We start from the raw sequence: 22,134 nt of genomic DNA on the forward strand, positions 1-22,134 counted from the left end.
TATTTCATGGTGCATACTGGCTTTTATATAAGAATGGATGCTTATTTTCTGCTTAGACAACAGATTTCATGCCAGACCCATAAAACAAAAGGAATAAGAGGTGACAACGGGAGAGAGAGACAACGGGAGAAAGGCAGAGGGCAGGAAGAAGCAGTAGCCTTAAGTTCAATTAAAAACACCTTTTATGTTTTCAGGCTGAAACAAACTGAAAAACTATTTTTTTTTATGGTTCATTACTTACAAAATGATGATTTTCTGATCCATTTATCAGGGTTGTAGGTTGAAGTCATAGCTTTGGGGATTCAAGTGCTTCAGGCCAAGTGCTACCAATAAATACACTGAAATCAGCAACACATTAAATTATAATTTGATGCTCTGAGTTTGTATATTTTTAGGCAGCTTAACAATCAAATCTCTGGAAAAAATAAAAAATGTTACGGCTGCAGTCGCACAAGCATAGAGGCCGGCTGGAGACTACATTGAACTGCCAGATACTCAAGAGAAAATGTGTTTTCCCCCAGCGGTTGGCGCGCTGTAGCTTGGAGCTTGCTGTCTAAAATGAATTGTAGATTGCCATGATCTCCTGTAATATGCAAGGGAGACGCAAACTTCTCTGCAAACACTTGAAAAACATGCCTGACAAACTGGAAACTAAGAACTTACAAAGTTGTGCCTCACCACTGACACTAGCACGTTTTAAAGCCCAGGGCTTTTATGATGCATTTATGATTGGATTGTATTTTTGTTACCTCTCTTGTGAAGCACTTTGTGATGTCTGTCTGTGAAATGTGCTACACAAATAAACTTTTACATTCTTACTTTACTTTTGTTGAGGAATGGACATTTTCCTTAGCAACCGGTGGTTGCTAGAGGGTCACTGATCAATCTCTAAGCCTGCATGAGGCTAAACTAGCGACTTTAATCAAAGTTTATTTCTTTAAATCTCCATCACGAACCGATTTAGCTGCTCCCTCAAACGTTAAACACATAGTAAAGATCAGGTTATAAAAACGTAACATTTGAAGACAATGACTAGGAGATGGGTATCTAAGCAGCTAGCTTACACTTGACAGGTTGGTGACTTTAGCTTTATAGTTTATAGTCTTTGCCAGTGTTGTTAGCATCTGGCGCTTTGGAGCTAACCTACAGATAACTAGCTAACCTAGTTATCTATAGGTTAGCTTTGTTCTATAATTTATCTGTGTGTGATTATCCAACTAGCGCTAGTTAGCGCAGGAAATATACCAGTTATATAGGCTCTATAAAGTATTATGTGCAAGAGTTAAATGTTGCATGTTACCTGCACAGGTACAGTAAACCACCGAGCTTGAACGTGCCACAGGTGTAATCCTCCAACAGCAGTTTGGAAGAAAATAAAAGTACAGCTTCATGTGGTTGAACCAGAATAATCTGGCTTATAACCACCGTGCCAGAGCAGCACTCATAAGAGCCGTCCACAAACCCAGTGTGTTTATTGTGCCTGTATGGTGATGACGTTTTAAAATACGTTTTGGGTATTGAGGAATGAATTTTTAAACACACATGCTGTATTATTCAGGACAATATTAGACCTTTTCTATTACAGTTTTCTGTTTTGTATGTTTTATTAGTTTAAGGCTAGCTGATTGGCCTGTTTTTTTTTCTGGCTTATTTGACATTTAAATTAGTCCCAAAAACGTCCTATGCTAATTTTAATAGCAGTGTGCTTTCTGCAGCACACATTGAGTTATATCTTGATTTTATTCCAAAAGATTGAATATATTCCAAAATGCAGGTGTGTATGTAATTAGTGTGTGTGTGTGTGTGTGTGTGAGGATATAGTAATGTTTTTGAAGAGTAATTATCTGGAGTAGCTCTGCTTTAGCCACCAACTCCATTAGCTGTGTGTGCGTGCGTGTGTGTGTGTGTGTGTATTATAGTCTATAGTGTCATTACCACAAAGTCTGAGGCCGCACACACACATCAGTGTCTAACACTGTTATTTCATTAGAGTTCCATGTGCTGTGTGATGTTGGTGGTTGGTTTCTTTTTTTATGTTATTTATTTAATGGATCAGCTGATGGAAACCAGAGAGGCCGAACATCTAAACACGTCTGACCCTGAGCGGTTACAGCAAACTTAAACAAACATCTCTCAGAGGCTAAAAGGATCTGATCTGCAGAGATAAACATCAATGAACGGTCCCACAGACCAACCACATGCCAGCTGAAGAGGTTTTCCTTGATTTGTATTTTTCCAGTGCTTAAAGTGGATCTTCTCTCATTTCTTGCTTCATATTTCTATTCCATTAGAGCAGCGTTACATGATTCACAGATTAAAATAACCCTCACGTATCTGTGACCTCTAGTTCATCCTGTCTCGAACAAGCAGTTTTAACTGCCGTCTATTTAAGGTGTCCCTCCTTAAAATTGCTCCTTGTCCTGATTGGGAGATTTTACAGCGACCTGTTGGTGGGGCTGCACCCAGGACTGCTGAGAACAATTACTGATCAGATACATTTAAATGTAAAGGATTTTTTTTACTTTTCTTTGCTCCACATAATGGAAACTTGCTTTTTGGACATCTACATAAACAAAATGTTTCCCAGAATGTGCAAAAATGCCCAAAACATTCTGCTTCTTTCTTTTAAATGTCAGCATTTCAGGCTTTTATTTGTTTACATGACAGAAAAGTGATGATTTCGGGAGGTCCTGGACTCATTGAACAAAAAAACACCTTGTGCTGTCTGTGTTTTGTTTCAAGACAGAGACGTTCCTTGTAGTGTCATTTTCTGATATTGAGTATTTTCTGCTATTAAAAAAACTCATTTATCATGAAAATGCTGGCAGCTGATTGGCTAACGCCGGCTAAATGATTGCAGCGGTAAACCGAATAGAGAGATTTTACCTTCTGTCAAACAATTATGATATACATCAACATAATTTACCATTATTGATTAAACAATTTTAATTTTGTTTTATTAGTCTTAAGTTTTAACTGTCATGTTAAGAATACACTGGAACCATTTTATGATCCAGTATCGTTGTGAAGGACACTTTGGAGTTCAAACCACCAAAATTCAGGTTGGCGAATGACCTGTTTGACCTTCTGACCTACAGCAGGCTCGTTTACGGGTAATAAACAACAGTTTTAATTTACTGACTGGTCGACGTTCCTCACGAGCTGTACGCAGTGACCACCCGAAGTAGATCGAGGATATGAGCTGCTGGAATGAGCTTCCTCTGGAGGGTCAGGCCTCAGGCTTCAGCACCCAGAGCTGCAGAGCGTTGCATGATGTGTGCACTGATTTATGTTTTTAGTTTTTAATTTCCTTTTAAATCTTGGATTTTTCTGTGTAGGTTTTTTTTCCCTTATCATTGTAAACTCCACTGCTGCTCATAGTCAAGTTTTCATACACTGTGTGAGCCCTGGACATGCTGGTATCTAGCCAGGAGGAGACCCAAATAAACCAACAATATCAACTGAAGAAAATTAAGAGATTCATGGATTTGTTAATTAGTTGTATTTTAGACTTTAAGACAAAGATATTCATGGACCTGTGATGCTTCAGGTGAAACTCTTTAGCATTAAATATAAGATCAGATAGAAATAAGCCAAAACTAGTGCTACAAAAGAGATTCAAAAGCCCCTTCTGCCGTCTCCTCTTTCCCGGTAAATTCCCCCGCTTCTCTCTCGTATGTTTAACGAACAGTGTCTATTGTGGCGGGAGCTCCAGTGTGTAATTAGCAGCTCGGTCTGGTGAAGCAGAGCCTTCCTCTCCCTCCCCACAGAGGCTCTTTCTTATTTACCTCCAGCCAGCAGCAGGAAGAAGCTCTGATTTCCAGACGGACAGTGAAGCGATCACGCCGTGGGACTCTCAGGACGGCGTGTTAGCGTGTTAGCTGTTATTAGCACAGTCAGACGGTTTACAGTGGTTTGTAATTATAGGGGCCGGCTGAGAGGAAGATGCAGTGAAATTAAAGCGGACGTATTAGCGTACTCGGTGGTTTGCGGCTCACTGTGTTTATGTAATTACAGGAAGTGACACAACAATCAGACTAAATTAGATCAGCTGTTGTTATACCAACATAAAAGATTAACTGTCTGTTTACAGGGAAAATCATACTTAGCAGCAGCTTATAGGTTGTAAAACACATTTGAATCGACTTCAATAAAAACACTCATTGCATAAATCTGTGTACGAGAAGCAAACTGAAAGCAGCCGCTTTTACCAGCTTCAACAGTTGAATGTCGTGGTGCGTTGGGGTGGGGTGCAGTTATTTTTTGGCATCACCTTTAAATCGTCTCCGATGTTGCCGTTGCTTCCACCTGCCTACTGTGATCTCAGCCTCGATGATACGGTATCCTCCCAGCATCACTGCGGCTTCTGTTTATCTCCTGCAGATTTATAAGGAATATTTGGTTTTCATGAAGCAATGTTTAGACTGTAAACCACCCTCAAATGGACAGGAGTCCTCTTGGGCTCATTTTCAGCTCTCTGTTATTACTCCGGGGATCATCTTTGCATGACTCATAGTGTTAAAAACATAAAAAGCTTGTCTATGTTAGTGTGGCCCTCTCTGCATCCCCTCAGTTCATCCTCTGACCCGACCAGTTTTATCCATACACTGTACATAAGAGATTCCAGGTCTGAAAAGAGGAGACAATGTAAAAGTGCCTTAAGCATGCATTCCTTCTAACGGCCAGCAGGGGGCGATTCATCTGGCTGCAATAAGGTCAGATTGTATAGAGGTCTATGGGAAAACGGCCCTGCTGTTTACTTGATCTGTGACCTCAGTCAACGCTCTCCTGATGTGTTTATGGGTTCAGTCATTGATTTTAAGTCTTAATTAATACAGTATGAAAAAAGTTTTGGAGATTTTGGTTCTTATTAGGGTCCAGACAGGTAAGAAAGTAGGGCAGACTGGAGTAAAAGCCTTTTTCATAGTCAGCTCTTATGTAACACCCCGTTTAGATTTTTAGAGTTTTCAATGTTTTCTCACAGCCTGTGTTTAGGAAAGTTTTAGTCCTCATTAGACAATAGACGCCGACGTTCAGCTTAATCTCAATAAGTTGTGTGATATGATCTGTTTTTGTCTTCTTGTTATTAATATAGCAGCTCCATATCTGACAGCTTCAGTCGAGTTGAATTCGCTGATTCAGAAACATTGGGCTCCCTGTTAGACAGATGTGACCTTCACACAAGCAGCCATCAGCACGACACAGACTTTCACGTGACCTCCCATTCACTTTCCCGTCTGTTTAACTGGAGATTTATTTTAACTCGCACTTATCAACAGATTTCATCTCCCACTTTATTTCTTTACATGATAGATATTAAAACAACAAGTCCAATATGTTATCTGTTTAGGAACATTTCACCCGCTCTGTCTGGATCTCTGACTTCTGCTTCTCTGCATGTCGGGTTTCCAACAGTCCAAACATGTGAATGTTTTGGTTAATTAGTTATTGTAAAACTGGCTGGAGGTGTGGATGTAAGTGTGAAAGGCTGGCTGTGTTACTCTGTGATGGGCCGAGTCCAGGGTGCGCCCTGACTCTGGCCTAATGTTAGATGGGATTGGCTCCAAAGCCCATGCTACCCTAATCGGATAACGGGGGGGGGAAAGAGAAAATGGATGCGATGATCTCTGCCGCCGACTCCTGTGTAAACTAGATTAAGCAGCATGTGGGGTCCCACCATGACATTGTTCTTCTGGACACCAGTTTATTCTACTGTTATCATAAGTTTGTCATTATATTAGGATACATTTATAAATATTTTATTATGCCCATTAATGCCCAAAGAGACAGGGAAAAACCCTAAACTACACGAAAGCATCACAAGGAATAATTATTGTAATGTTTAACTTGTGTTTTATTTAAAAAAGGATAAAAAAAAAAAAAACTGATAATCTGTAACAATATTAAAATATCAGAAAATTTAAAAATCATATTTTTTCAAATTGTGAAAATGTGCAATAAAAATATGATAGAAATACTAAATAATCAATAGCATGTATCTGGGATCTCTTAAAATTAAAGGTGCAAAATGATTTATATGGGAAGGTCTAAAATAAAATCAATGAGGTTAAAAGATGTTACCATAAAATGTAAATGTTAGGGCAACATGATAAGGACTTCATCCATCCACTGGATGCTTCTGTTATTTATTTGTCATGTAAATAATCAAATCAATAAATATCTCGTCCATTTTTTATTCCAAATATGTCTTTTTATTTAATTTCTTTACTGTAGCTCCGTTTGTTCTATATTTAAATCCAACAGATTTAATGAACACAAACTTCTCGCATGATTTTATCTTCTTAGAAACCGGCCCGGATGTGAAACCTCAGGCCCAATCAGCCCGGTGATCTTTATCTGCACCAACACTTAATAGTTTGAAACGACATCTTTATAGTTTATATGACATCCAGTGCAAACTCCACCCAAATGCTTCATCACGGCCCAACCAGAAGCTATAAAACCAACACACCCCTTCTGTCGCCCACATCCATCACCTCCATCTGCGTCCCCCCTGTGTGACCCCCTCATCTCTGTGACTGAGGCTCTGTGTGTGAATTGTGGGCTCCGATAAACACACAACAAAGCAGCATTGTGCTGCAGTTTCCTGGTGTGAAAGGCTTCAGGGGCCGTTTGGGTGGCAAGAGATGCAGGGTGGTCAGAGATGGTCAGAGATAAGAGCTGAGAGCTGGATGGTTTAGAGGCGACTCGGGCCAACAGATGGGAGATTGAGACACTTTCAGGCCTGATAGGGCGACTGCGCTGAGATACAGCTGGCACTGGCACTCGGCAGCGTTTTATCCCCGTTCGGTGGAGGCGGGGCCGAGTGCAATGTTTACACGTTTAAATTCAGCACTCGAACACGGCAGTTTAGATGCTGTAGATGGTCGCATAATTTCATAATAGGAGTATGGAAATGCATTTCAGGAATGATGCCTGAAAGGCTGAGATCAATGCGCGGTATCGGTGAACCAGATTGAGAGATGTAGAAACACAACGTCCGGGGGGGGGGGGGACTTTTTAAAATCTTATTTTGGGGCAAAGTCAAAAAAAGAATTCAGAAGAAGCTCACCCTGAAGTCTAAATGATTTTCAGAGAGGGCCTGAAAGGTTGTGAACCTCTACCGTGCATGTGCACGACAGGCTAAAATGTTCCCCTTGCTTTGCTGTCTTGTTGAGTCTTTATCCATATTTAACATGTGAGAATTCTCCCATAGATTCAGGATTTTTGAGTGCCACATCTTCTCCTTGTATGATTTCCCCAGTAATGCTCTAAGAGGGTCGCCAAGTGGCAAGACTCGCCTCCACAAGGACTAGATAGTCCCTGTGCTTTTATTTTGAAAGGTTACTTGCTGCTAACCTAACATTAAGTTCATAAAATGGAAAAATAATTTGATCATCCATTTGCCATCTTTTGTTTTGAAAACTCGGGTCATTGCCTTGGGGCAGAGCTCAGAGATGCTGCATGCTCATTGGCTACATGTCATTAGTCACTTGGCGAATAAGATATTTGCTGTTTGATGAATTTAAACTAATTGATTTACATTTGTGCTTTAACCACATTAAAAGCTGTTTTAGCGGCCATTTAAAGTCATTAACTGAGTAGAGAGACACTGAAGTAGTTGCAGCATCTGTATTGAAATCCATCCATGAAGCATGAGTGTTAATGTGGCAAAATACACAGCTGTTACGCTCTGATGTGTGTGGTGGTGTTTGGGGTTTCTTACTTCTCTGTGCCACAGTGTTGCAAAACTACGCAAAGGCAATTTCAGGAGACTGTGCTAGATCTGTCTGAAGCATAGTGCTTTGGATTGATTACTTTATTTGATCATCAATAACTCGTGGTTTCTGTCTCTTTCCTGCTCTCTCAGCAATCTAACCTTTTGTGGGTAATTGCATACAAATGTTTCCTAATGGAGCTGCTTCTGAATATCAAATCCACTTATCAAATATGAATCCTCTGAAGCCCCCCCCCCCCCCCCCCCCTTTGATAATTAAGTTTAGCTTTCATAATTTGCGAGTAACCAAAGGTCACGTAGTCGGTTCAGATCTGACAACAGAACATTAATGAAGCCTGATGAATGTTGACGACCTGCAGCTCCAACCTGACGACGAGCCGAGCGGCAGCAGAACATCTGAAACGTTTGATATTGATCGTTGCTGAAACAAACTGACTGTTACAGCTGGTGTTTCGCCGCCAACGCACCGGACCTAAACCAGGCCGCTCGATCGCAGAAATCGTCATCAGAAATTTGGTAAATGCTAAAATCTCAGCGATTCGACACAAATATTCATTGATTTATTGAAGAATAATTTAACTTTATTTAAGACTCCTGCATTTAGGGAGACCTGCAGGGAAGCTGCAGGGAGAGCAACCGACGCCTTAGCCAACAAACAACCAACACCTGGGTTTTGTGACACCATGGGCCAGTTTTACGTCTCCTGGACCCCGCTGGCCTAAGGCGCTCTTTCTGTGATCTTATCTCAAGCTAAGCCAAACAGTGAGTGTATTTGTGCTTTTAGGGAGGGTGAAAGTGCATCACCGTAAAGGAAAAGAAACGCATCGATTTATTCCATTTTATTCAGTTTTATTTATGTTGAGCCAATTCAGGCGAAGGCACAGCAGACTCTCCGCCTTCTCCATTTTGCTTCGGAAAGTTCGTTCACCTCTCCGGTTTCAGGTTGGACGCCACCCAGAAATGCTTTTTGGTTGTGAAGCAAAGTTAAATTTGTTTGGCATTTTTAAAGAAGAAACACAAAAAGCAGTGAATGCAGCTCTTTTTTACAGGCCAACCACAGCTGAAGGGGAACAAGTTTGTTCACACCACTTCCCTTTTGTTATTAAAAGACCTATAACTTTATTCTCAGCTTGACTGATAACGTGACATATTCGTTTGTGTTCAGTTCCATTTTATTTTTATAGCATCATTTCAGGCTGAAGGTTCTGCCTCCTGTTCTACTTTTAGAAACTGTAGAAATCACAGCTCAGCATCCTGAGAGCTTTGTCAGCATCACATGGCACTATGAGATCTTTAACATGTGACCGGTCCTGATCATTAAGACTTTGTATGTATTTAGATGAATTCTGAACTCTTGCCTGGCTAATATGGGAAATATATAATCTCCTATGTGCCTGTTACTGTTGTCACGGTGGTGTTTTGGATCAGCTGAAGGCTTTTCTGTGAGATTTCAGGCCAACCAGATAAAAGGACTTCATATTTAGCCAGCTCTACCCTGAATGTGATTTTAAAACCCAAGTCTAAAATGTCAAACAAGCCATTAAGGTGCAGAAATGTCCTCGCTCTGATGGGGTCGTCCCATCACTCGTCCTCAGTCACAGCCTCCGGTTCTCCAGGGTGATGGATGATCCAGTGAAATCGTAGTCCAGTTAGAGAAACTCTATCTGTGTCCTCTGTCTGCCCAGCTGTCCGTCACACACTCTGAGACACACGCGCACACACACACGCACACACACACACACGCGCACACACACACTGGTCCATCTGTCGACCTCTCCTCTCTCTGGTCTCCCCCTCAGCTCAGCGGGCTAATTAACTAATGTGCTGATCTTTCACTGCCTCTTTGTGTTTCTGTGTGTGTGTCACGGGGTTAATTGTTGGACTCGGCTTCCTGTACGTCTCCGCTGCCCGGCTGAAAACTTTATTATCCCTCCCTTCAGTTTCTGTCTCATTAGAAGCCGTCGTTCACGGCGCTGTGCAGTCGCTGTGTGGAGGATCTGTTTTAGCTCAGTCAGGAGGACCTCTCTTAAATGACACTAAAAAAAAAAGACTCTTTCTTCTTCTTCTCATTTATTAATGAAGCTGCAGAGAGACGCCTGGACCTCCTCAGTCCAACATGTCTCCCCCGTTTGCTGAAACTAATTCACACGTTGACAGTAAAATTAACAGGACAGGGCGGCTCGTGATTTGTTTGCTGCTCAGAAAGAGCTCCAGGTTTACTTCACATTGTTTCTGTTCACGGGACTCGTTTCATTTCTCCCAAATTTTGCAGTGAAATTTAAGCCTCAGTGGATCCACCATCATGCTGCATGTCAGAAATCTACATTTACCACCTGCTGTTAATCTGATCATTACGCTCTCAATTGACCGTTGAGCCCTCATGCATATCCTGGAGTCTTGTAAACTCCTCGAATCGACAATTAGTCACAAATACTCACATCGTTAGCAGGGATGACAACGAGAAGCTCTTTACACCTGAGAGGCTCAAAGCTACATTTTCCCCATTTTTGTCTGAAAACAGCGATTTATTATTTATTTGAAATACGTTAATTACAGCGAGGACGCACTGTGTAAAATATTTGTTTTGTAGAGATTTGGTCCCACAGGGCAGTCTTATTTCACACGTTTTTTTATTTAAATATTCCATTGTACAGTGTATATAGTGTGTTTGTTTGTTTTTTAATTCGTTTTTGTTTCTGTGTTTTTCAAAATTTCACTCATGTGAAGGCAGAGCACCTCTCTGACCTGAAATAAGACAGATTTCCACCCAGTTGTAAAATAATTCGTTTCCGCTTCTTCTGTGGGATTTCTGGGATTAGAATATGTATTATTAGTGAAGACGCGTGTGATCAGTTGACCACGATGAGTAAACATTGTCAGCACCAGAAATATTAGTTGGTTAAACTAGTTCATATTTTATTGATGTACAAAATTGGGCAAAGTGCAGCACACATTAGTCACTTTTAAAATACAATGAAAGAGTCAAATGGTTTAAATACACACACAGACTGTTTAACCATATTTATTAATCTGTGCTCGATTTGAACTGTTTTCTCACTACTGGGGACTTCCTGCACTCGGCCAATCAGAAGAAAGAGAGCGTTCAGAGAGGCAGGCCTTCAGAGAAAAAAATCATAGACTGTATTTAAAGAATGACTGTAGCCATCTGATGTCACTGCCTGGTTCAAGAAGTTCTGTTGTGACATTTTGAAGCTGTCTGTTTATTGGCTAATGACGTGTCAGGTTTTGACCAATAAGCATATCCTGCTCTGTTCTTCTTTCTGACCCTGATAATGTCAACAATCGAAAATATTGCATATTCAGATTTCAAACTAGTGACTGAATCCGTGACATATCAAGAATATGTTTACTGAGGTTGCAGAGCAACGCTGCGTCCCTGTAAACGTCTATAGAACCTCAAGTCTTTCTGCAACCAGAGGCGCGCCCCCTGCTGGCTATTAGGAAGAATGCAGCTTTAACGCTCTTCCACAACAGCTAATGTTTTAATGTACACGGTGGGCCATTTATATGGATACACCGTAATAAAATGGGAATGGTTGGTGATATTAAAGTCCTGTTTGTGGCACATTAGTATATGTGAGGGGGCAAACTCCTCAAGATGGGTGGTGACCATGGTGGCCATTTAGAAGTCGGCCATCTTGGATACAACTTTTGTTTTTTCAATAGGAAGAGGGCCATGTGACACATCAAACGTATTGATAATGTCACAAGAAAAACAATGGTGTGTTTGGTTTCAACGTAACTTTATTCTTTCATGAGTTATTTACAAGTTTCTGACCACTTATAAAATGTGTTCAATGTGCTGCCCATTGTGTTGGATTGTCAATGCCACCCTCTTCTCCCACTCTTCACACACTGATAGCAACACCGCAGGAAAAATGCCAGCACAGGCGTCCAGTATCCGTAGTTTCAGGTGCTGCACATCTCGTATCTTCACACCATAGACAATTGACTTCAGACTTTCAATTGTCTTCGGACTTTAATATCACCAAACATTCCCATTTTGTTACGGTGTATCCATATAAATGGCCCACCCTGTATAGTTAAATGGATTTCTTTAGACAAAGGATGGAAAAGAGTGTTGCATAAAAGCCCAGAATAAGATAAATACAGTTGTTTTTTTTCTTTGAACTGTGAGTCATGCAAAGCTGCTCCGCTGCAGTCACCGGAGTGAAAGTACAGAGCTGAAAATGAGCCGAAGAGCTCCTATTTAAATCACTTCAAAGACATTTTTGAACAGAACAGATGTGTTCTCTGTAGGCCTGCTCACTAATCCTGACTCGAGTTAAAAGCGACTTTTAAAAAAGAGATATTACCAAATCTGACCCGTTGAGACTGCAGTGAGCGTTTCCACTGTTAAACCTTATTCAGATGAATAAAAAGACACTCCAGATGTAACTGAGAAAGCAGAAGAAGAAACCCCTGAAAGCCAGATAAAATAAATCCAGCTCTTTGTTTCCACACGCCGTTTCTCGTATTCTCGTATTGATTAATGCGTCTGAGCTGAAAACCAGGAGGCTGATATAAAGCAGTGCTGCAGTTGAGGGTTCAATTCCCACTGGGACACCCACGCTGAGCGCAAATGCTGCAGGCTTTTCAACACAATACTTGCAGCCCAAACTTGTCCTGCGTTTGGTGTTAATATCGCTGTAGATTAGGATTAAACTGTCGAGGCATTTACGTGTGTGTGTGTGTGTGTGTGTGTGTGTGTGTGTGTGTGTGTGTGTGTGTGTGTGTGTGTGTGTGTGTGTGTGTGTGTGTGTGTGTGTTGATTAGAACTGTCAGTCAGTCGGAGTTGAACTGGCTGCAAGGATAAGAGTGAAGTTTCCATCCAGCTTAGTGTTACTGGAGCTGCTGAGGCTTATGAGAGAGATTCAGTGAGAAGACAGACAGAAACAGATCAATAATTCTATCTGCTTCGATTACACTCCCACACTCTGCTAATCTCTGCACTCGCTATCTGTGTGTGTGTTTCTGGTAAATAATACTGCCTGTTGGTTTCTAAAGCTCCCTGTCAGGCTAAGGCCGGGATAATTTTGAAGATAATTCTGTTTATTGTTGGTGAAACACCTTGCTTGGCGTTTGAGGTGGCCTTGTGAAGAATAGATGTTCCTGCGGTCATTGCGTGACTCTCATATTTTAGCATTTATCCTCCTGCAGGTGATCCACCTGAGGCTGATCAGACCAGGGATGAGATGCAGATCAGGGATGTGACGTCCTTTCAAGGAATTTAGAAGATTACATTGTCAAAATTAAAAAATTTAATACTATATAAACTTTTATTTTAATCAAGACACTGCTCAGCTAACTCCATTGCCCAGATGGTTAAGTTAATAAAAATTAAAATGACCTTACAAACGTGTTTATTTCTGCTGCAGAGTTGGCTTTTTTTGATACGGGACTCTACGTTTTTGAGCCAGCCTTAAGTGATCACCACAGGAACTGCAGCCGTTCAATTCAGTGGCAAATCAGTCGCCTCAAAGTACTTTATATTTAATTTAAAGACTCTCCAATATTGGAGAGAAAGCCCCCAAAATCATATGAGGTCTATAAACTATCACTTTGTGACAGTGGGAAAGAAACATGTACCCAGCTGAGGGGGAAGAGAAAAAGGACCTCCTGCATGTTTACCTCAAAGGATTGAGTCGCTTCTGCGTTAGTTTCATTATGCTGAGTGCTCGTCTCTGCCATGTATCCAAGTTCCTGCTATCTATCTTTTACACAGACCATATACACATTGTTTTTCATGCATTCAGTCACATTGGTGCCTTTAAAAGCAGCTGAATTGTCTGTGAGGAGGACCTGTTTGTAATGGAGCCATTAATGCTCAGAGGTCCATCAGTGAATTGCTACAACGTTAAAGAAAGTTTAAAAACATGAATATTCTGAAGCTGGTTCTGAATGCGTTTTCCTCTTTCTCTCCCTGCAGCCATGCCCCACTGAAGCCGACTCTTCACCAGACCTGCCGCCAGCTCTTCTCTCCTTTTCCTCCTCCCCCCTCTCCTCCTCTGCCCCTTCATCCTTTCCTCTTCGTGTCCACCATGGTCTTCTCCTGTTCCTCTCCTCTGCTCCTCCTCCCTCTCCTCTCCCTTGTCCTCTTTTCCTCCCCTATCCTCTCTGCCCCTGCTGCTCCTCCGCCTCCCTCCGTGCCATCGGGCAGAGTGGTGTACCGGGCCTTTGACACCTCCCTCACCCACCTGACCGTCCACCAGAGTACAGGTGAGGTGTATGTCGGAGCAGTGAACCGAGTGCTGAAGCTGTCAGCTAATCTGACGGAGCTGCGGAGTCACATGACCGGACCTGTGGAGGACAATGCTAGCTGTTACCCTCCACCCAGCGTCAGGTCCTGCGCTCATCGGTTTGTCCCCTCTTGTCTCACTTATTTATTTCTATATATCATTACATCTGTATGTCTACACCTGTCTCACCTGTCTGCGTTACCTGTCTGCCTCTGTCCTCAGACTGGAGATGTCAGATAACGTGAATAAGCTCTTACTAGTGGATTATATTGGAAACAGACTGGTGGCATGCGGCTCCATCTGGCAGGGCGTCTGTCAGTTCCTCAGGCTGGAGGATCTCTTCAAACTGGGGGAACCGCATCACCGCAAGGAGCACTACCTGTCTGGAGCCCGAGAGGCTGATGGGATGGCAGGTAAGCAAGGCTGAAGAGGGGGTGGAGTTAGAGAGTCCTCGACAGGTAATACAATTTAAGACATTTGGAAGGAATTAGCTTCTGGACAGTGGAAAAGAAGGATGTAGCCACCATGATGTCACCCATTGATTAGTGAAGTCATGCTATGAAGACGTAAGCTGAGCGTTTTTGTCACCGAGGGGTGAAGCTGACTTTAAAACTCCATTTGCTCATTTGATAACCACTTCTGGTTAATCAGCTGTTGTCTAGTGAGCAAACCTTGGATGATAATCTTTTCTGAATTAGCCTGTAATTTATAAATAGAAGTCCACGTTTTAATTGATGCAACCTAATCTAGTGATTGGTTCAATAAGGTCATCTGGAAAGGGTTCACTAGGGTTACAGATGGCCACAGACTCCCACTACAAATAACACAGGTTTAAGGCAGGTCTGCTTTTTCTTCAGTTTTCTCTCACCCCAACTTGTTGCGACATGGCCCCGCCCCTCCATGAGCCTGGTTCTACCCGAGGTTTCTTCCTGTAAAAAGGGAGTTTTTCCTTCCCACTGTCGCCAAAGAGCTTGCTCATAGGGGCTCATATGATTGTTGGGTTTTTCTCTGTATGTGTTATTGTAGGGTCTACCTTACAATATAAAGCGCCTTGAGGCGACTGTTGTGATTTGGCGCTGTGTAAATAAAATTGAATTGAAATCGAACAGTTTTTAGACCCTAAAGCTGCGTCTTTTAGCCAGTCTGTGATTACAACTAGCTAACACTCACAGCTCCATAAATGATGCTTCACTGATCCATCAATTTGCACAAGAAAAAAAAAAAACATGGAAACTTCTACCCAAGTCTCTTATAATAGTTTTTAGATAAATCACAAAAGCTAGCCGCTAACCAAGGCTAGCATGAATTCAGCTAACTGCAGAATCGTTTCTAATTTGGTCCTACATTTAATACTACTAGCTGATCTGGTCAACATTTAGCTTCACGTTAACAATATTTCTCCACTAGTGGTTAGAGCAACTAATTGCTGTTTCGAAAGGTTTTCTCAAGGAATCACGTTTTTGTTTTGGTTTTTTTACAGTTAAGTTAGCTAGTAGCTGATGGCTTTGACAGCAGTTACTCTCACTGTGAAACTGTGTCTCTGCTTTTTCCCTGAAGGTTTGTTTTATTGGATTACAGTGATATCAGCAGCTAATGCAACAGAGGGAATCTAATGCATGCTCTTTGTAAACAATATTTTATAGAATAGCAGTTTTATTTTCATGTTGTCTTGTTGTAAATACTCAATTATAAACATTCGGCAGATTTTGTACTGATGCATTGTCCCAATGTAATAATTTTAATGCCTAAAATAAAAACAATACGCTCCAATGTTCCCTCTGGACTTCTGTGCAGGCTGGAGAAGCATTTCGACTTGCAGACGTCAATCAAGTGTCAAAATATTTTGCAGGTTTTTATAATGTGCAGTTTTTGGCATGAACAAAAACCTGAATGAAGACTGTCAGGACATAACAACAGATGACTGACAGCTAGACTTTGCCCACATATTTCTTTGTAAAGCAGATTTTTGGTTCATTCACAAATGCTGGAATATTTTCTCTGCTCGGGTATCAGTGGGGAAAAAAGGTGTGAGTGAAATTAGTTAGACCTTTGATTAAAGTACTGGAACAGCCACTGTGGGACACTGCTTGAAAAGAAAGAGCTAATCGGACCCGCCGGAGCTTTTCTGGTGGAAATGGGTCTCACACTGCCTGCTAACACTTGTCCTTTCTTTAGCATCTGATCCAGAGGTTGTTTGTGCGTTGCATTGTTGATAGCTTTGTTGCCGGAGAACGAAGGAGTTCCAGTAAATGTTCTTCAGAATAAAAGTCAATATATTTTTCTGTTACATTACTATTATGAAAAAGCTAAAAGTATCTGATTAGTTTTAAAGGAAGATGTGTTTATTTTGGCTATCCGCTGATAGAACTGACCTCTGTACAGCATCACAGTAGATTGTAAAGCTGTGAAAATGAGGCCTATGTAAAAAAAAAAAATATCTGCAAACAGTTCATGCAAAGTGTTTGTAAAACTACAAAATTTAGGACTTTGTCCTGAACATTCTGGAAGGCACAGTGTTAATCGCATCCTGCCTATTTGTCCTTCTTCTGCAGGTGTGATTGTTGAAGACCACTGGTTGGATGACCCAAAGAGAAAGATGCTGGAGAAGACCAAGAGCCACTTGTTCATCGGAGCCGCCATCGATGGAAAGTCGGAATATTTCCCCACGCTGTCCAGCAGGAAGCTGGTGGTTGATGAGGAGAGCGTCGATATGTTCTCTCTGGTTTACCAGGATGAGTTCGTCTCCTCGCAGATCAAGATCCCATCCGACACCCTGTCACTCTACCCTGCCTTCGACATCTACTACGTCTACGGCTTCTCCAGTCGCACGTACGTGTACTTCCTGACGCTGCAGCTGGACACACAGCTGACTCAGATGGATGCCGGAGGAGAGAACTTCTTCACATCTAAGATTGTGAGGATGTGCTCTGATGACACCGAGTTCTACTCATATGTAGAGTTTCCTCTGGGCTGCACAAAAGATGGCATAGAGTACCGATTGGTCCAGGCCGCCTACAAGCAAAAACCAGGGCGGCGGCTGGCACAAGCGCTCGGCCTTTCTGAAAACGACGACATCCTGTTTGTCGTCTTCTCACAGGTAGGTAACTGTTGATGCCCTCTCTTCTGACTGGATGTTTTCGATCTGAGCTTGAACTTTCTGAGTTTTTTTTTTTTTTGTTGAAGGGTGCCTTGCTCAGAGGCCAGTCCAGGACTTAAACCTGCAAATATCTAATTTATTTCTAAATGAATTAATTTCTTTTGTGGATTTTCAGGGTCAGAAGAACCGCTCCAACCCACCAAGAGAGACGGTCCTCTGTCTGTTCACCCTCCATGACATCAACCTGGCCATGAGAGAAAGGATCCGCTCCTGTTACCGTGGAGAGGGACGGCTCTCGTTACCGTGGTTACTGAACAAAGAGCTGCCCTGCATCCACACTGTAAGTTGCACCTTCAGCCCTGAAACTTGACTTGGACTGGGCCTCTAAGGTCTGACGATATTTGGATAAGAACATGTGCTACCTGTTGAAAGGAGAAAAGAAATGTCAGGAACAGATGCTTTCGGGTTAGCGTTTGAAAACACTTTTAACTCATTCACTGCCATTGACGTCTATAGCCGTCAATTGCAGTGAATGAGTCAGTGGGTTTAACTCATTCACTGCCAATGGCTGGCAGTGAATGAGTTAATATATGTCTGCATTAATTAATGACACCACTGGCTACATCGTAAAATATTGGCGATCTTATCCAAGCTCTAAGTAAACACATAAGCTGATGGGCCCCAGATTGACCCGCTGCAGGCAGGAGACTAGTCCTAAAGGTTGTGGTTTGGACTTTCTTTCTACAGGCTTGAGAGATGACCTTGATTTTGCTGCTAAAGGTCAGACATGTCTTGGACTTCTTAAACAGCTCTGTAGTATAGGCTAGTCCAATATCAGGATCGGGTGTTTTCCTGCCACATTTTCCCAATTTCTGTTGAAGCCAAAAACGCCAAGTGTAAGAGGAAAGACTGACATTTTTAATTAGATTGTTAAAAAAGATAGTCCTGACCATTTCCTCCTGCATGTTTAGCAGGAAAATAAAGAAAAGGAGAGAAATCTCTTTGCCGTCTTTTACTTCTTCCTTTGTTTCGGTCTCTTTGTGCAAACTACATCATCTGGCCAGAGGCTTCCCTGAGGCTGCAACACACGCAGTCATGTTTCTGTCACTTCAGAGGACATTACGTTGACTTACGCTGGTTTCCTGGAGACTTACCCCAACCTTAAGTCTTCACACTTACATTTCATTATTAAATTGAATGTTTTTGTCCCCACAAGGCACCAAGGTTCACAAACTGTGACAGATTCGTCCCCACACTAAAGATGAGTTTGAATATACTTCATTTGCTCAAATGGATAAAAGATGAGAAATAGTGTGAACTTGGAAAAAATACAGGAAAAACAAGCCAGAGCGAACAGAAGGAAGAGCTCTCCCTCCCTCTCAGTGTCTGCAGTGGGGTTATTTCAGGTCGGGGGTAGATGATGTTCTTATTCATGGCGGTAATGGCCTGCAGTGGTAACCATGGCAACCAGGCAGGGAAACCCGCCAGGAGACAAGTTCTGAGCCGGGCCTGGGTTTTGGAAAAGGAGGGGTGGAGTGGGGTTGGAGTTGCCCACAGCAACCAACCAAGCAACCAACCAACCAAGCAACCAATCACAGCCAATCAGCCACACGCTGATGAAAGTGATGAAATATAAGTTAATGACCCATGCTACTGTGTGTGTGTGTGTGTGTGTGTGTGTGTGTGTGTGTGTGTGTGTGTGTGTGTGTGTGTGTGTGTGTGTGTTTTCAGGGTAAAGTGAAAGGAGAAGGAGGTCAGAGCAGGGCCTTTGTCCCTGCTCTGACCTCCTTCTTTTGTCAAAAACAGCAGGAAGTGTGTGTGTGTGTTTCAATGGGATGTGACATTGGGATGGTCTCAGTTTGTGTGTGTTTTTATATTTTTGTGTGAGTGCTTTAATCTCGTTCTTCATTAAGTGTCAGCAGCAGGTTTCCTGTTTGCACATCACGTTACAATCTCTGCTCTGTGTGTGCATCTGTGTGTTTGTAGCTTTGAGTAGATGGTCTTGTTTTGTTTTTATGGTTTTTAGTTTGAAGCCCTCATTCTGAGGAAATCTTATCAAGACCTCACACAGATGCAGAGCTCCAAATGACTCTTTGATGGCTCACTCAGTCAACAGTATGCGTAATGACAATGTGGGGTGCGTCAGATGCAGACAGACCAAGGTGTGTGTCGTACCATCGGCACTTTTTCTTCCCACACTGTCTCATTTGAGCTTTTAAACTTTTGAGGACCCTCACAGAGAGCTGAGGAAACAGAAAGCATCATAAACTTTGTTTAAACACTATAGTTGCATAGCTTTATGCACCCAGGAAGCAAAACCAGTGAGCTCTAAAAGCTCTTCACATAAAAAAAAAAAATCTCATGCCTGATGGCAAAGAGATCAGAAGATTTGATAAGGGGCCATTGGGTAAATTGGACGACTGTGGCTCAGGAGCTGGAGAAGCTCGTCTGCTAATTGGACCATCAGTGGTTCGATTCCTGGCTCTTTCAGCTTGCATATTGAAGAAACCTCGGGCAAGATGCTGAACCCCAAGTTGCCCTGATGCTTCCATCAGAAAGACAAAAACAAAAGAACACATGGATGTGTGTACATGGGTAGTAAAAATGCTTTGAGTGCTCAGATTGAATGGAAATGTACTATCCAAGCACCAGATCACCTGCTGTTTGGGTTTAAACCTCGGACTCTCATAGTGTGAGGAGTAAATGATAACCCCTGAGCTAACAAAGAATTTAAAAGACTTAAGTTGTCTCTCAGTTCATTTTAAAGTACTCGTGGCAGTAGTGGGACAGGCGCGCCTCTTCGAATAAATGAATAGATACTAGTGTGTGAACTTGATGACTCACGTGACTTCCTCATCCTGTGCATGAACTCCAGTTCCACTATTTCAGTCTGCAGCTGCCAGCGTTAGTTCGGTACCAGCTGCAGCTGATCACTGTGGAGTTAAAGTTTCATTGGCAGATAAACATGCAAACTCCCGCCAGAAGAGCCATGCCCGGGTTTTAACCCAGGACTCTGTTGTTGTGAGGCAACATTGCTAATTGCTGAACCACCCCCCTGCCTCTACAGTCGATCACTTGTTATCTTAGAAGGTAAATAAATCTTGAAGTATGCTTATGCATTCCTCGCAAGCAAAGTGAATGTGCAGGAAACAGACCCGAGACCTCAGAGGTAGTACTGCTCAGCTTTCAAGGCCTGCAGGCTTTAAGGTGAGCAACCAGGCATACACTAGGGCAGACCTTCCCAAAGTGTGGGGCCCGACCCTAGGGGGGGCGCAGAGCCATTGCAAGGGGGGGCGTGGCATGAAAAGGGAAAAACAAAAACAACGCTTGGACACTGCTAGCAACGGGGCTCCTCACAAACGCAAAGCAGGAGATGAAGCATCGCTGAATATGTTTCCAAACAAACTTCATTCTAAGCCAAAGACTAGAAAATATGGTGAAGCATATCTTCCCTTTGGCTTCACCTGCACAAGTGCCGAGGTAGGTCTCCCTGCAGAATTGGTTTTCCCTTCATCGGGAGCAGCGCTGGGCTCTCCAAATCACGGACAAACAGGATCCCACATTCTTGACTTTTAGTTCACAAACACTTGTTGTAATGACTAACTACTCCTGACATTTTGGAGATGTTTGCTCTTTATACAGTAAAGTTACAGCGGGATACAAATCAGGCTGATCCTGCCACGATTTGTTCCCCCTGTCCAAATCACGGACAAACAGGATCCCACAGCTGTTTATGTTTTTAAACCCATTTTGCACAGAGAGGCATTTTTGAAAAATGTATTGATAGCAATGTTGAATATTATTACACAGGAAAAAAACAACTACACGTAAAATAATCACACCGTGACGCCTCTGCCTTTCTAAATGGAGGGACAGTAACTGTGTGTGTATTCAATTCAATTCAATTTTATTTATATAGCGCCAAATCACAACAAAAGTCGCCTCAAGGCGTGTGTATATGTAAGCTGTAAAAACTGATGATAGTCAGATTAACAGTGTTTTGTCTCTATCTGCCATTCTGCAATTCATCTCATGTAAACAATAACGTGGCCACAGCGTGACGTGAAAAAAAGACACAAACCTTTGACGTTGCGTGATGAACTCTGTATTCCTCGTCCACACATAAACGCAAAAAAGGAGTTTTAAAAAAATCTCCGTTTTCGGTGATTCGAAACGCCGTTTACGTGGACGAAACAGCTGCGTTTTCAAAAATACCCGTGTAGGTGCGGACGCAACGTAAAAGAGTTTGTAGTTTATTTTCTTACTACCTGCAGATTACTTGTATTTGCTTAATTGTTTACTAAATATTTGAGGTGTGAAATAAACCGCAGTGGAGCAAAATATGGGCGTGTGTGGTTGGAGGATGTTAGTGCGTGTGTGTGTGTGTGTGTGTGCATGCGCGAAGGGCGCGAACATTTTTCTTGCAAAACAGAGGGGGCCAGGCGAAAAAAGTTTGGGAACCACTGCACTAGGGCGTGAACTTGTCCAGGGACCATTTAATATCTCACTTAATAAAACTGAAGAGACTCAAACTGTCTTCTATGTTACACAAAGAGTTGGCTGAAGTATTTGGACAGTTAAATATACCGTTTACATGGCGTGTGGTCCGTCCTGGCTAATTAATAAGTGAGTTGATTTGAAAATAAATGTTGTTTCTTTATTAACCAGCTGAGTATCTCTGCTTTGAGCATTTGAGCCTTTTTAAGACTTTAGACTTCTGATTTGTCCTGTGTCGGCATCACACAGGTTTCAGCTGAAAACATTAAACGTTGAATAGAAGCCAGAAATCTTTTAAGTGAATCAACACTTAGCTGACAGGTCACACGACAGAAGATGTTTGATAGTCAGATGTTGCTGTGTGAAAGTGAATTTGAGCTGAAAGTCATCTTTGAAGAAGGATGATTTGGACCAACTGAGAGCTGAAGGTGTCACGAGGGATTTATGATGGCGAGGGAAACTTTTTATCTAATCCAAACAACCTGAAACCATTCTGACTGCTATTCCCAGGAGTGAACCTTTAAGATGTAAAAGGTATTTAT

The 22,134-nt window shown here is 42.1% G+C and overlaps 1 protein-coding gene across 1 annotated transcript in view; it reads left to right on the top strand.

The window, feature by feature from the left end:
- Nucleotides 1–22,134, top strand: part of plxna3 (plexin A3) — a 137,524-nt gene that overhangs the window by 18,093 nt on the left and 97,297 nt on the right. The window contains exons 2-5 of the mRNA XM_026154649.1: nucleotides 13,689–14,117; nucleotides 14,221–14,411; nucleotides 16,551–17,095; nucleotides 17,271–17,435. Of these exons, the coding sequence (XP_026010434.1) occupies nucleotides 13,801–14,117; nucleotides 14,221–14,411; nucleotides 16,551–17,095; nucleotides 17,271–17,435 (1,218 nt within the window). The 5' untranslated portion in view covers nucleotides 13,689–13,800. The remainder of the gene's footprint in view (nucleotides 1–13,688; nucleotides 14,118–14,220; nucleotides 14,412–16,550; nucleotides 17,096–17,270; nucleotides 17,436–22,134) is intronic.

The sequence above is a fragment of the Astatotilapia calliptera genome, chromosome 20, assembly GCF_900246225.1.
Source record: "Astatotilapia calliptera chromosome 20, fAstCal1.2, whole genome shotgun sequence".
Taxonomy (NCBI): Eukaryota; Metazoa; Chordata; class Actinopteri; order Cichliformes; family Cichlidae; genus Astatotilapia; species Astatotilapia calliptera.